General features: G+C 39.4%; 2 protein-coding genes across 2 annotated transcripts; both read left to right on the top strand.

Annotated features, from left to right (window-relative positions):
* Window positions 1-335: 335 nt before the first annotated feature.
* LOC114260595 (importin subunit alpha-1b-like) lies at window positions 336-4,581 on the top strand. The gene is made up of 5 exons (XM_082879209.1): window positions 336-2,385; window positions 2,501-2,546; window positions 2,634-2,732; window positions 3,733-3,861; window positions 4,360-4,581. Exons 1-5 carry the CDS (start codon window positions 2,357-2,359, stop codon window positions 4,375-4,377), a joined length of 321 nt encoding a protein of 106 aa, XP_082735335.1. The 5' UTR covers window positions 336-2,356; the 3' UTR covers window positions 4,378-4,581.
* A 274-nt stretch (window positions 4,582-4,855) lies between these two features.
* On the top strand, window positions 4,856-7,377 carry LOC114260592 (uncharacterized). The gene is made up of 4 exons (XM_082881062.1): window positions 4,856-4,873; window positions 5,303-6,416; window positions 6,833-6,941; window positions 7,059-7,377. Exons 1-4 carry the CDS (start codon window positions 4,856-4,858, stop codon window positions 7,375-7,377), a joined length of 1,560 nt encoding a protein of 519 aa, XP_082737188.1.
* Window positions 7,378-15,889: the final 8,512 nt, after the last annotated feature.

The raw sequence follows: 15,889 nt of genomic DNA, 5'->3' as shown, positions 1-15,889 counted from the left end.
CGATCATGTCTGAGTAAGAGAATCTGAAGAAGAGATCTCCAACGGTATGAACTCTCTCTCTCTCGTCTCCGTGAGTCTCTTCCAATCATTATTCATCTCTCTACTTCGATCACTTGAACTCACTGTAATTCGTATTCAACTTCTTCATCTGAACTCACTGTAATTCGAACTTTTTGTCAATCTATTGATTATTCCACTAGGTAGTTTGATTCTGGAAACAAGCTTTGGTTTGAATCAATCCTTCCTCATCTACTACAGGTACAAGCTGAACCATTCAATTCTTAATTATTATCGCTCCACCTTCCAATTCTCACCTCTCTCTCTCTCTCTCTCTCTATATATATATATATATATATATATAGCATTGCTCTCACATACTTGCTTGATTTCACCTCCTTTAATTCTAGATAGTGAAACTACAAGCGCTGCAGTAGTTTGTAGCACATGGGGCTTGTTTCTAGAATCAAACTCCATATCTATGGCAGCATCTGTAATTCAGGTTTGAGAAAGGTCAAATATCAACGATGATAAACTATGCATATTTAAAAGTATTACTCATCTGTTAACATTATTGATCTAACAACTATAAGCAGTGATCTCTATTTCTAGAAAAATATCAATGTTAAACATTAGGTTGGGCATTACATTTTATCTCTCATCTGTTTTTCATTTTGTGAAATCTTTATGTGCAATTACTTGATTTTGTTAAATATTGATGTTAGGCACTGCTATAAGTGTCCTTGTTACAATATTTGTAAGGGAACACATTGTTTCCATACACCATAACAGATCACCAAAATCTATTTCACTAATGTTTCTAAATACTTTTTAATGTTCTATAGAAATGTAAACACTAATATTTATGATTCTGTTTTCCTCACAATGCTTCTGAAATATGCACTAATGCAGGGGGATCACTACCTAAAACCATTTGTAATACCGAAACCAGAAGTCAGAGTGAGCAGAAGAACCAGTGTAGATGAATCTCTATTTTTCTAGAAATAGAGATTTGGATGTTGGCATGGTTCTATATTGAGAAATGCTATATGTCAACTGATAGTTATATGAGAATAAATTATGCATATTTAAACCATGTGTTCTTATTTAGATATTAACACACAAAGCTCTCCAAATAATCATAGTGCACCTGACAGCAAAGAATTTATAATCATTGAATTATTTATTTGAAGGTGAAAAGTGCTTGCCCGGTTCTCAGATAGGTACAAGTCATCCAAAGAACAAGGGAGGAGCAGAGCCATTATTTCATCTTACCGGCGCACATTTTTATCGAGCTTAAGTACTACTTACCATTGGTTGATACTGGTGCCTCAGAAGTTATACAACCCCATGACTTCTTCAAAAGAAAAAAAAAATGCTATAGTTTTGTATTTAACACCATGATCTTCACCACAAAAATGCTATAGTTTTTGAATTATTATTATTTTTTGTCATGTTTAGTTTGTAAGTGTTTTGTGTTGCAATAGAATTGCATTGGTGGTGTTTGTTGATATTTGATAATGTACAGTTGTCCTAAAAAGTGATATTTAATTGTGCACTCATTTATTTGAAGATATATATATATATATATATATATATATATATGTGTGTGTGTGTGTGTGTGTGTGTATAACCTTCTTTTCATAAATTTTGATTTCCTTAGCTATTCTATTTTCAATATGAAATTGAATTTATTTCATGATAGCAAAAAGTATGTATGAAATGGTTGTGCGTGCTCCAATTTATTATTTGATTGATGCAAAACTGACCAGTTGGCGAAATTAGTTTCCTAGTGAAGTCAATTAGCAATAATTTGTTGCTAGCATTTTGATAGTGCCCTACTTTGACTGTGTTGAGATTCATAGTTAATTAAAACTATTATCAACACCATCATCATAGAAATATTCTTTTTGAGCAGTTAGCTTAAAATATGTACCCCACGCAAATGAATCATCTGCTTTTAATGAATTTATCAGCTTATTATGAATTAGGTTGCCTATTTCTCTGAGAGTTGTTGTTATGGAATTAGCATTTTAAATCAATTCTACTAAATGAGAATGAATGTTTTTTTATATATGGAGTGGTGTCCTTAAAGCTTGCTGTTAATCTTCCCTTAGTTTAATGCAAATACTAGAAGCCCTTTGCTATTAATCAATTCTTTTTCCCTTAGTTTATAGGATTCAGAAAGCGACGGACACTCTAAATGGTTCCAATCAAATTATTCATTCTTGAACTAAAGGCGGTTTTGTTGAGAATTCCCAGTAATTGAAATTTTATTTTAATCTAATTTTTTGATTTATTTGTGGACAGGGTCGCCCTTGGACTCTGGACCCACAACACCTTTGCCAGACAAAAAGTTATGGTGTTCATTCTTGACAGGCTTCAAAAGTTTGTACTTTCTTTTCTAACTTCTTAGATTTTCTTTTTTTGTTTTTTCCTTGTACTGTTCTATTTGGATTTTTGATTATTGTAAACTGATTGCCTCTTTAAACTTCAACTGCAGGAAAGACACTTATGGGGTTTTCTCAGAACCTGTTGATCCAAACGAGGTGCTTTTTTTGGAAAAAGTTGCATATATAATGATGATTCTTAATTGCCCCTTTTGTTAAATTGGTACTGAAATAGTCTTTATGCAGCTTCCTGATTACCATGAAATTATTGAGCGTCCGATGGATTCTCGAACTGTCAGGAAGAAACTAGAGGAGGGGCATTATTCCAACTTGGATGAGTTTCAGGTGGGTTTTGAGCTCTGGGCTGATTTGTGGTTTTGTTAGTTACTGTATTTTGTTTCTCTCAAGGTCATTACTATAGTGCAGAGTTAGTGTATGGATTAAATACAAGATATTTTTCTTGTGCTTTGACAATCCATGGGTGTCTTTAGAATCACACGTTGGCCGCATAATACGTTTTCATTTCCATCTTCTTCTTTTATGGTTTTTTTCCTCAAGCGATAAGTGCTAATTCTTGAACTCAATGACTCTGAATTTCATGCTTGTGCTTAACCATATCAATTGCTAATTTGTGATTGAAACTGGTAATTGGAAATTACTGTTGTGATTAATATTGAGTCAGTGGTTCTAGCTTACTCATATATACATTAGTTACTAATGCTGGGGTGTAAATGGTAATTGCAAATTAATGTTGTAATATATAATGCAATGTGATGTGAAAATCTATGTTGTTCAAAATTTCCCATACTTTCCTAGAAATACATCAGTTAGTAATGCCGGGATGTAAATGGTAACTGGAGATTAATGTTGGAACATATAATGCCATGTGATGTGAAAATCTACCCTGTTCAAAATTTCCCATGTTTTCTGGAAAATAATTGCATAAATGAGTAATGCCAGGAGATTTGAGAACTCAATTTGTAACCTACAGTCTGTAGACTATAGTTCTGTCTCTAGAAGATGGTGGCAAAATCACTTAGTGTTGGAGGAGGGAGAAGAGATATTGTTTATCATGTTGGATCTGGGTTGCAGAATGTAATTTTTATATGCTTGTGCTTAACCAAGGATTTGATGAATTTGATGAATTATCTCCCAAACATGTATCTATGATTTACTGAATTTTTGTTTTTTGTGGTTAAATTTAATTATATTAGCACGGATTGTATTTGATTTTTGAATGCTGAAAGTGTTGGAGATTAGAGAACTCGAAGCATGATGTGGAATTTGTCTTTGCTTTCAATGTACCATGATTTTGCATCTATTAATGGAAACCTCTTTTCTCCAGTCTATAATTGAGCATGGTGCACTTCCATGCTTGCTGAATCTATTAACCCATAATCATAAGAGGAGCATCAAGAAAAAAGCTTGTTGGACAATCTCAAACATTACTGCTGGAAACAAGGAACAATTACAGGTAAGCATTTAACTATTTGCAACTGAAATACTCAAAGTTAACTACTAGAAATACTCAATTGACTACTCCCTGAAATTTTATATCTATTTGTTATAATAAGAAGCTGATGATCATGACTTTATTTTATATGAATTTACCTCATTTTACTTAGGCCTCGTTTGGGAACAGGCTAATTTAATAACTTTTTGGCTATTTGGCTAAAATATGCGCTAAAAAAAACTAGTATGTTTGGGATGATTTTTTGACTTTTTACGAAAAGATGTGCAAAAAGTAGAGAGATAAGAGAATCTTTTGACTTTTTGGTATTAGTTGTTGGCTTTTTGATTTTTTTAGTGATTTTTTGACTTTTTGGCTAAACGGGTCGCTTCCCATACGAGGCCTTAGTTACAGTACAGTATCGCCATTTTCTCGTGACAATTTCTTTTGAAATAGTTTTATTTCTATTATTTCAAATTAAACTGTATTAAATTTTCAAGTCACTTGTACATGTTTATGCAGGTTTTGTTGAGAGAGTAGTTGATATAATCGAGCGGGTGACCTTTGGGAGCCAAACTAAGATTATGTTGCTCTTTCTTTTGTTGTTGTTGTTGTTGTTGTTTTTTTTTTTTTTTTTTGAGGACTTGAATCTTTTAGCACAATATATTTTAGGATTATTTACCAATAAATCCTACCTCACAAACAACTATACCAATCAATCCCCAATTTAAACTGTTGAACCAATAAGTCCTATTACTAGATAGATATGTTCCATTTGATCATTTTTTCCATTTTTTGTATTCATTTGTGACGATTGTGCCCTCAATTTGTTCAGTGGGACGTGTTTCATGGGCAGACTTTTCTTTTTGGGAATGTTACACCATATTTGGTAAGTTGAATATTGCTTCAAAGGATGGGTCAGCCACTTATTTGTTAGGGTTTGTGGTGCGTCGTCGTAGTGTTGGTGCTGTGACGCCTGTGTGTTTCGGTGGCATATGCAGCACTTCAGACCTCGACAATGTCAATTGGTTTGCAGGTATGTCATGCTTTTTTTGCGATGTTGATTTATGCGTTTTGTTGATTTGTTTTGTGGACTAGATTGCACCAGTACGTTGACGTCATGTTACATAACGTGTTGGGCATGTGTATGAATTGGTGTTAGTGGGGTATGGTCAATGTGGGTGTTTGTGGTGATGCATTAGCCGGAGGGGAGATAGGATAGTGGGTTTCGTTTGTGTGGTGGTTTGTCTTTGTGTGGATGTGTTTACAATGTTTGTATATTCACTGGGATGTGGGTTGTGGGGACTGGGATGGTACTGATTTCGTATGGGTGTTTCCTGTATGTGTATCTAAATTTGTGTTTTTTGTAGTGGCACTATTATTAATTTCTGGGGTGAGGTTGTGTGACTTTGTCTGCTTATTGAATTTTCATATTCTGAATGCGTGGGCTTGTGTTCTGTTACAGCCGATGGATACACATGTAATGTTGATATGTTGTTACGGTAATACAAATGCCGTTGTCAATTTGGAAGCCCCATTCCGATTTCAGGACTTGGTGAATCATGTTTACGAAAAATTCTTCGGACTCACACCTGCCAATCTGTGTTATTTCTTTAAAATGCCAGGTTACAATAACTTCACCTTACAGAATGATGTCGATATGCAGAACATGATATCTCTTGCTCAATCTTTTCAGGTGCAATGCATTGATGTTATCATTGAGGTACCACGTGTGGGATATTTAGAAAATGTTCACTATCCCAAAAACAATGTACACATTGGTCCATGTCTGTCGGATGTGTTGACTGACGAGTCGGATATGGATGACGAACAAGATTGTTTGGACAAATATTGTCCCCACGTCGATAAGGTTTTTTTGTCTGCTCCATGGGCGAACGGAATTCGAAATGTTGGTCAAAGTTTTGAAGGGGGAGCTGCTGAATTTCGAACGGTTTTTCGCAAGTATGCGGTGGAGTGCGGATTTCGCTTCAAATATATTAAGATTGATTATGTTCGGATTACAGCAATATGCATGATGTGCGAATCGAAGGGATGTATGTGGTCCGTACACGCACGTGTTTTACATGCCAATGGTTTTTTTTACGTACGTAAGTGGAATGGCTTGCACACTTGTGGTGTTTCCGTTCGGACACCCAAAAACCTAAGGGCTGGTTCTGACTTAGTGTCTGATGTCATTTCTGAACGGGTGCGTGACAAACCCCTCACACGTCCCATTGATGTTGTGTACGACTTGAAAAAAGATTACGGTTTGGAGGTTAACTATCGGGTTGCCTGGTTAGGTGTCGAAAAAGCCCGTGGTGAAATGTTCGGTGCACACTCAATCTCGTTTGACCAATTACGTTGGTACAGTGATGCAGTTATGACTAACAACCCAGGCAGTTATATCAACATTGAGTACGACGAACAACACAACCGTTTCTCAAGGTATTTCATATCATTCAAAGCATGTATTGATGGTTTCACCCATTACCGACCAATGCTTTTTTTGGATGGGACATTTCTAAAGGGGAAATTTAAGGGGAACTTGCTAGCCGCTACAGCGAAAGATGGCAACCAAGGTATGACGTTTTTGTGTGACCATGTCCAACATGTTTTGCCACATTCGATCATGTCTGTTTACATTAATGTACACATTATTCTATAAGAAAATACTCGACTGACCTTTTGACAAATTAATTGCATGCAGGTCTATTCCCTTTAGCCATAGCCATTGTTGATTCGAAGAACACTACAAATTGGGCTTGGTTTTTGGGACACCTCGCAAACGTTGTAAACGGCCAAAGAGAACTAACATTTTTGTCGGACCGACACACAGGCCTGCTGGAATCAATCCCAGCCATATTTCCCACAGCACATCACGCATTTTGCTTAGAACATTTGCAACGTAACTTGCAAGACAAATTACGCTACGTCAACAGTTCATACCGCGCGTGTTTGTTGTCAAAATTCCGATCTTGTGCGTATGCACCAACAGTTGTTGCATTCAACGAGAAATTGGAGGAGTTCATGAAGGCTAGTCCCAAGGTCGCACCAGCTTTCTTAAAAGATTTACCGCCACAGTACTGGGCAAATGTGTATTTCCGGTACACAGTTACCACTTTTAATTTTACCATATTTATATTGTGTCATGCTCACAATGCCACCTTGTAGATTTCTGTCCAACAAACTCACTAACAAAATCACTGTATCTATTCCACCAGCGGTTCGCGTTATGGCGAAATGAGTTCTAATGCCGTCGAGTCATTTAACTCATGGATACGAGAAGCACGCCACCTCCCAATCACTCAATTGGTTGACTGTATTCGGACCAAGATTATGCGACAGATGTCCAAACGCCGACTCAAGGCGCAATCGTGGCCTGGTGTAGTTTGCCCGAAGATGGAAGATCGGTTAGTTAAAGCATACAACAAAGGCAGATCATGGCTTCTAAGTCAGTCCAACAATGAGATTTTCGAGGTCCACTCTTTCCCATCAGTAATGGTTGATGTGGGAAGGCGTACATGCTCATGTTTCCAGTGACAAATCAAACGGTTCCCTTGTGCTCACGCTGTTGTTGCTATTCGCAACAGCGGACTCGACCTTTATGATTTAGTCGATCCGTATTACCATGTGTCGGAGTACCGGAATTCTTACGCTTGCAACATACACCCCATACCCACGGTTGAGAAACCACCATTTAGCATTGAAGATTACATCATACAACCACCAGCTGTCAAACGACCACCGGGAAGGCCCAAAAAAAAACGAATGCTTTCAAGGGGGGAAGAAGTTCAACATATTAGATGCAACCGTTGCCAACGTTTAGGGAACCACAACAGAAAGACGTGCAAAGAACCAATTTAGCATTACATGCAGCCACATATATTTTCAAATACAACATTTTTATAGTCTTTATGTTTTTAATGAGAATAATCAGGTTTGCCACACACTATGGCCCGTAACACTTTTGATGTTTTCAGAATGTTTTCAGCTTTTGACCAACATTTTCTGTTGTTTTTTTAAGATACGTAACATGCAACGCATAAACCTTATTATTATCCTGTTATTACGTTTCACAAGTTGACGGCTAATTGATTCGCAACATTATAATGTTACATTCACATTTCAAAACCACATTAACCCAATCAGCCCACCTAACATCGACAAATAAATGCGCACCCAATAAAACTGACCTGCCCAATAATACCCTGTCCTTTTCATATTATACCATCATAGATACAAGATCACAACATACATGACTTACGCCACCTAAAAGCAGTCATACATGAACCACAACTCCACACAGTCAAACTGCACGTACTAATATTCAGAATGTTTTCAGCTTCGACAACATTTTCTATTGTTTTTTTAAGATACGTAACATGCAACGCACGAACCTTAATATTATCCTGTTATTACGTTGTACAATTTGACGGCTAATTGATTCGCAACATTATAATGTTACATTCACATTTCAAAACCACATTACACCAATCAATCCACCTAACATCGACAAATAAACGCACACTCAATAAATCCGACCTGCCCAATAATACCCTGTCCTTTTCATATTGTACCGTCATAGATACAAGATCACAACATACATGAGTTACGCCACCTAAAAGTAGTCACACAGTAACCACAACTCAACACAATCAAACTGCACGTACTAATATCACTACGTTTCCAAAGAAACGTGGCTACATTCGTCTACATTTTTTCCCAAGTATCATGCACATAATAATAACCGCCAACATACATACACGGCAATAAACACACAAAATTATTTGTCCAACAAAAACTATTTCATTCAAAACCCGTGACAAGTACTGGACAACGACTGTATGTCAACACCAAAAAACATACGTTGAACAACTGCAAAAACCAACACCAAAAACTACTAAAAGTATGTTTCAAACCTAAATAACTACACGGGAATAACATCCTTTCTAACAAAAAATTGTCATATGCACATTTCGCCAAAATATATCTAATTTAATGATAATGCCATCAGCCCAAAACAAGCACCAGTAGACATATATACTATATCAACCCCGCACCAGATCATTGACGAAAGACTTCACCATATTTGCACGCAACACGCTGCAGTTGGAACCTTGCAGTGTCCGTTCCACATCGCAATGGTGCACGTACTGTCGCATTATGGCACACACAATTATCCCACAGTCAAGCCTGCATTGATCAATATTTACGTTAAATCAGTAAAACTATGCGAAATACACAACACTACTCACCCACTCACCCACACAATAGGTCACCACTTTCATAACTACCACACTTACGATTCTGTTTTTTGCTGTGGGCACCTACTCACAGCCTCCAGCACATGATCAAAATCAGACTCGATGCTAAGAACATCCATTCCCAACTCAAGCAGCGACTGTTTCATGACGTTCGTCACCCGTTCCTTCTGCCACACATGCAAAAAACATACAACAGTGAACACATAAGTCCCACCCACACATCAACAAACCTTACTTATCAACTTACCAACAAAAGCGCTTCCGTGTAATGCACGTCTACCCCGTCCATATGCTGCCGCATCGGATTGTAATGCTTCCACTCACCGCTCTCAGTATCGTATACGACAAGTGTCCAATGTCCATTATGGCACATCGGAAAATGAATGAACCGACACATGGTACCGGCAGAAATATTCTTCCGCACAAACTTATCAAAGCCTCCCACATCTGCGCTTTTCACGATATCCTGCACACATACAACAACCACACCACGTTATAAATAACCACAACATAATCACTTACCACCCACCCACAACAACTCACCAAGCAAACACTACTGAAAAAATATGATTTGTCTGCCTGATCATCATTCCCCAATACCTTCAGCTGATCAGTTTTCAACAGCTCCGTATATGCATCAATCACCTGCGTTGCACAAAATAACTGCGCTTCAAAAAAATAAAAAAAAAAACAAAAACACCACCACATCGCATGCTGCCACCATTTGCTACATTCATACTCTACAACTAAAAAATGCTAAGTATAAATCATTAAAGATAAAATTGAACGTACATTGCCCCGTATACTGCTTTGTCTAACCAGTCCCTTCAAATCTGTAAAGTCTACTGTCACGCCGATAGAACCGTCTGCCCACATAATAGCCCTACAAACAATATGTTTTTAAAATCCATACAGAAGGGTGATGCACACACAGCAACAGAAATAACAAAAGAGAAACAATAAAAAAACCTTACCCGTCGCCGTTACGATCATACGCTTGTTTGATCTTCGTCTTCTCTTCAAATGTCATCATCTTCCACACGCCTAACCTGTTGTTGATATCAAATCCCGACCATTTTTTCCCTGCTACCTCAACTGCATCCACATCTATGACGGCATTACCACTCACACAGTTCTTCTCTCCCCTAACATTATCACTTTCTGATCCCATCCTTCTATCACGAACCCCTAACAACGGGTACTCATAATCTGCCAACTTCCACTCCTTTCTGACTTTGCCTTTAATGTTACGTACCAACGAATTTAGCCCGCCCAACCGCGGTACTCCTTTATCCACATATGGCAACACTTCTACTTCCGCATCACATTGCTGGACATCCATTGGATCATGCACCTCCACCTCATTCGGTTCATTGCCTACCTGCCATGCACAATCATTGACTGCTCGTAACGGTGACACATCACACAAAACGACCCACCATACCCACTGCACCCCGTGCCACTTCCCCCAGCAACTTGCTTATCTCCAGCGTTACGGAATGCTTGCGTGAAAGCATGCACGTCACGGTCCTCCAGTTGGTCTTCCAGTAATGAAATTGTTTCCTGCATTTCCCCATTCTCCTTCCTCAACTTTTCAAGCTCCTCATCTTTCATCTTCAAAACACACCCAAAACCACCAACTATGTTCACAGCCTGCAAGTCGCTCTTACTCTTCAACTTAGTAATCTCTTCTTCAAGGAGTGATATCATATTGTCCTTGTTTTTGTTCTGCAGCTGAAGTGTTGTGATTGCAGTTAACGCTTCTTCTAGTTTAGAATCTACCTGCGTGTAATTTTCATATGCACTAATCGATTCACGTTGTACATCCAGCCCAGCGCCGAACACACCCACTGAATGATCACGCACATTACCCGTATGACTCTTGCTAATTTTGTTTTTCCCACGTGCCTCAACACTCCCATCCCGCATTCCAACATCAACTGTCTCTTTCATTACATTAACTCTGTCAACAAAATCATCTTCATTGCCAATATTGTTTGCGCCAATGTCAACAACGTCGGCCACATCTCTGTCAGCCGCTTCGACATCCAATCCCATCATTTCCCGTTCATACTCAAGAGAGCTCAGACGATCAGTCTTTACCTGTTCACACAAACAAACACAATGACATTTTAAAATTATAAAGGTCATTGTCAGACTACAACTGACAAAGTTCCACAACAACCATATTGGGAACCAACGTCGTGCATACCTGGAACGTTACAGCACCAGCAAATTCTACCCCTTGCGCTTTATTCAACAGTGTTCCAATGCCCCATTTAAGGAACCTTGGAAACATGTTTTCGGTGTCAGGCTCCACTATTGTAGAATGTTCACACAACCAATACTGCGACACACATATCACAAAATTCAATAATCCAATTAAACGTGCAAATAAACCCAACCACACATACAAGACAATAACCACAAAACATTCAGTCACACACTTACCAGCAACGCAACCACGCAGCCGATCACCTTCCTTGGCGTTTTATGAAAATCCTTGACTGACCCCATCAACGTTGACAAGATTGCGCCTGTCCAGTCATACATCTGTACGGTATTCAGATTGTTCAAGTACCGAACAAATGTCCAACTTATTGTCTCCCCAGAGTTGGCAAAAAAAAGCTTCCCACAAATGTACAGCGCTAATAATTTCGCAGCGTCTTCCTCATCTTGTTTGCTATGACCACTAACAGCCTCTAAAAATAACGTCTTCACTAGTTTCGATGTTATGCGTGAAGTTTCAGAACACCTATGTTGAACGAAGTCCGATGCTGGTCTCTGTCCAGGTGACAAGTCCATGCGCCTCTTCCCATATTGTAATTCGAAGATTAACCTAATGTCACTGCTACCAAGTTTCACCATTGAACCTCCAATGCTGAATGCATTCTCCCGCTCATTGTATGCCTTTATAATTTTGCATATTAACTCATCACACTTTCGGAATTCGTTATGGATCAACTTGTTGACGTGTATCGCCTCTATCATAACCCAGAATGATGTTCTTCTCAACTGATTCAAGTGTCCCTCCTGCAGGTTTGCCAAACTCACAAGCTTCACTATCCCTGCAATGTTTGAACGGAAGTTCATCCTCGTGTTGTGTTTAGGCTGGTGTAGACGTCCCCGAACGCCCCGGGAGGGTTAGTCCCGTTCTGTTCATTTGGGGTCACTACAGCTCGGACTCTTAAATGTCACGGTTCCTAATCTGAACCAAAGAGTCCAAATCCGGCAAATCGTTTTGAGAAACTGATTTTTGAAAAAGTAGTGCCAAACATGGACTGCTTTGCCAGATACAGAGTCGCCACCTAAATATTTTATTTTGGGAAATTTAGGAAACCCTGACTCGGTGCCAAAAGGCCACGTGTCCGTCATCACCAAAGTTGCCTCAGCTCGGGAACTTGGGTACGATTGGGGAAGGTCACTTCGTGAGCACCCCCGCTCGCCCGGTCATAGACCGGCCTCTACTAACCATGATATCAATTTTTGAAAACTTTGTGTGTTCTTGTTCCGGTTTATTAGCCTAGGTTACTATGTGATGCGCACAGCATACAAATATAGACCGGGTCGCCTGAATTGGAACGAAACATTTCATGTTTCGCTTTTGAAAATGGTTTGCTACCCGCAGGTAGGCTTGAAACATTTGATGATTTATTCCAATTCAGATAACCCAACCTTCACCCACAGGCATTCAGGCAGTTATATCAGATAAGCACATAGCCTCATGGTAAGCATGCTATTATGGCATTCACTCACACGCATGCAAGGATGCTAAAGCATAAAACTCACCGAGTACTCCAAGCCAAAATAGACACTTATTAGAAATCATGCATGAATCTTAAATATACAGAAATGCCTAATGCAACACACGCAAAATGCAATTATAGCGGGCTCGGCTATTCTAAGATGGTATATGAAATGCTACAACTATCATGTATTCAACTTGAAATTGAAATACAAATGCAGTTAGTATGATGCGCCGAGCCCGGTGCATGCAATACAGATGAATGATGCAAACATGCTGTCATACTGTATGCTAATTGAAATATACCCTAATCTAACCATCATAAGCGGGTAAATAAAAGGGAGAAAAGACGTGGGGTTGGAAGACATACAACACACTCACGCACACTTATTACAGTTATGCCCTCGCACAGAGGGTCCGAATAAATAATACAGTCCCAAATATTACAGTCCCGAATAAAAGAATATTACAGTCCAAAATATTACAGAATCCTAATTAATTAACAAATTAACTAAAAAAAAGCAAATAAAATTGGCGTGCAAGCTAGGGACTGCCTTGCTTCTGATGGATGATGCATGTCCGGGTTGTCTTGCGCGGAAATCCACCGGAATGCCCCAATTAGCCTCTGTTTACACCTGTTCTTGAAATGCGTGCCAAGCTCCAAAAAGTTGCTGATTCTTCGTTTTGCTGCCACAGAGAGCAGGAAAGGGGCATAGCAATGTATTTGCACAGATATATGCATGTCTCGATCCTCGTGCCATCAATCACGCATACCGAGGCATGATGGCCGAGGAGTCGAAATGCACAACTCAATATAGGATGAATGCACATGAAACTACAGCTAAAACCTAACTCCATCATGGATAATCCGGAGTGTCGGTGACTGGGGAATTGAGACACATTCCGTCACTCGGAGTACGGAATGTACCTCGTTTCCCGTGCCCGGGCTAACTCCTATTCCGGACACGATGCAATATGCATGATATGCATGAAATGCAACTAAGATACAATCCTAACATACACAATGCTATGGAAATGATATGCCTCGAAATGCGTGCACACAGGCACGCAAACCGAGAAAATGACAGAATGCAATCTAAGATACAATCCTAATATGCACTTATGCTATGAAAATGAGATGTCTCGAAGTGCGTGCACTCGGGCACGCTAACCGAGACGATGGTATTCGCAATGCAATATGGCTAAAATGGCATGGAAAATGTAACATGGACTTATACTAACATGAGAGAGCCTCAGCCACACTCACATAAGAAGCCGGTTGATGAAAATGAAGTGCCTCGAAATACGTGCACGCGGGCACGCAAACTGAGGCGATGACAAAATGCGATGTAATGGCATGAAAACATGATATGGGCTTATACCAACATGAGTGAGCCTCAGCCACACTCACATAGGATGCCGGCGAATGAAAAATGAAGTGCCTCGAAATGCGTGCACACGGGCACGCAAATCGAGGCGATGGCGGAATGCAATGAAATGACATGAAAACATGATATGGACTTATACCAATATGAGTGAGCCTCAGCCACACTCACATAGGATGCCGGCGGATGAAAAATGAAGTGCCTCGAAATGCGTGCACACGGGCACGCAAACCGAGGCGATGACAAAATGTGATGAAATGATATGGAAACATGATATGGACTTATACCAATATGAGTGAGCATCAGCCACACTCACATAGGATGCCGGCGGATAAAAATGAAGTGCCTCGAAATGCGTGCACACGGGCACGCAAACCGAGGCGGTGGCAAAATGTGATGAAATGATATGAAAACATGATATGGGCTTATACCAATATGAGTGAGCCTCAGCCACACTCACATAGGATGCCGGCGGATAAAAAATGAAGTGCCTCGAAATGCGTGCACACGGGCACGCAAACCGAGGCGATGACAAAATGCGATGTAATGAATGGAAATGGCATGCAATCATTCTAATGGAATTTCAGCACTAAAATATGGGGGAAAACTGTCCCGAAATGAGGCGAAATGACATGAAATGCATGGAATTGTCCCGAAATGCAACATTAGGCACCCGAAATGGCCTATAGCTATGCCAAACATGCACAATATGGACATGCAATGCAAAGACAGAAGGTAGACAGTCCCAAAAAAGGCACTTTCACAGTTATAAACATGGCCAAACAGCAAGCATAGGTATGGCAAAAATAGCATGCAAGAATAGGGGCCAAAAGAGGGGTAATGAAGCAAGTGATATAAGAAAAATCCAAACTGAAAAATTCCCTTCTACGACACTGAAGAGGGGCCAAAAATATGAATATTTACAGTATATGGAAGCCCCAAAATCAGTATACAAACATGATAGAAATGTGATGCAAAATGAGGCTCAAAAATGGCTATAACATGAGGTATGCAAAATAATCACCAAACAGCCAAAGACCCTTAATAAAACATGTAGAATGGGCCAAAATAAGCACTTTTTCAGAACTGTAAAATGGCCAAAAACAAAAGCATGGTAGGCTAACTAAACATGCAAGAATGGGGAATAAAAGAGAGATATAACATGAAGTGACCTATGGAGGTCCCAAACCATGAAAGGACCTAAATGAAAAATGAATAATGGACCAAAATAAGGACCTTTTCAGAACTGTAAAATGGCCAAAAACAAAAGCATGGTAGGCTGCCATTGCATGCAAGAATGGGGAAGAAAAGAGGAGTATAAAGGTAGGTACAACATGGAAACCCCAAACGGTGTTGAGCCCTTCTTCAATGTTGAAGAGGGGCTCAAAATAAGTCTAATATCAGTTTACAACATGCTCGAAAACAGATTACTCATGGGCCAAAAATAGCATGCAAAATTATGACATATAAGAGGATCAATGAAGCAAGTGTGTCATGGAGGGCTCAAACAGGGTTGAGCCCTTAATGAAAAGTGAAAATGAGCTCAAAAGAGGGCCCTCTTCAGTTAGGGCCGGAGCTTGAAACAAAAAGCAAGTGAGGCTTACAAATAGATCAAGAAAAAGGGTCAAAAGAGGAGAAGTATCACTTACCCTTGAAGA

This window comes from Camellia sinensis, chromosome 7 (assembly GCF_055761805.1).
Source record: "Camellia sinensis isolate YWXY chromosome 7, ASM5576180v1, whole genome shotgun sequence".
In the NCBI taxonomy this organism is placed as follows: Eukaryota; Viridiplantae; Streptophyta; class Magnoliopsida; order Ericales; family Theaceae; genus Camellia; species Camellia sinensis.
The sequence above is the reverse complement of the archived record's forward strand: the minus strand, read 5'-3'. Positions and strand labels throughout refer to the sequence as shown.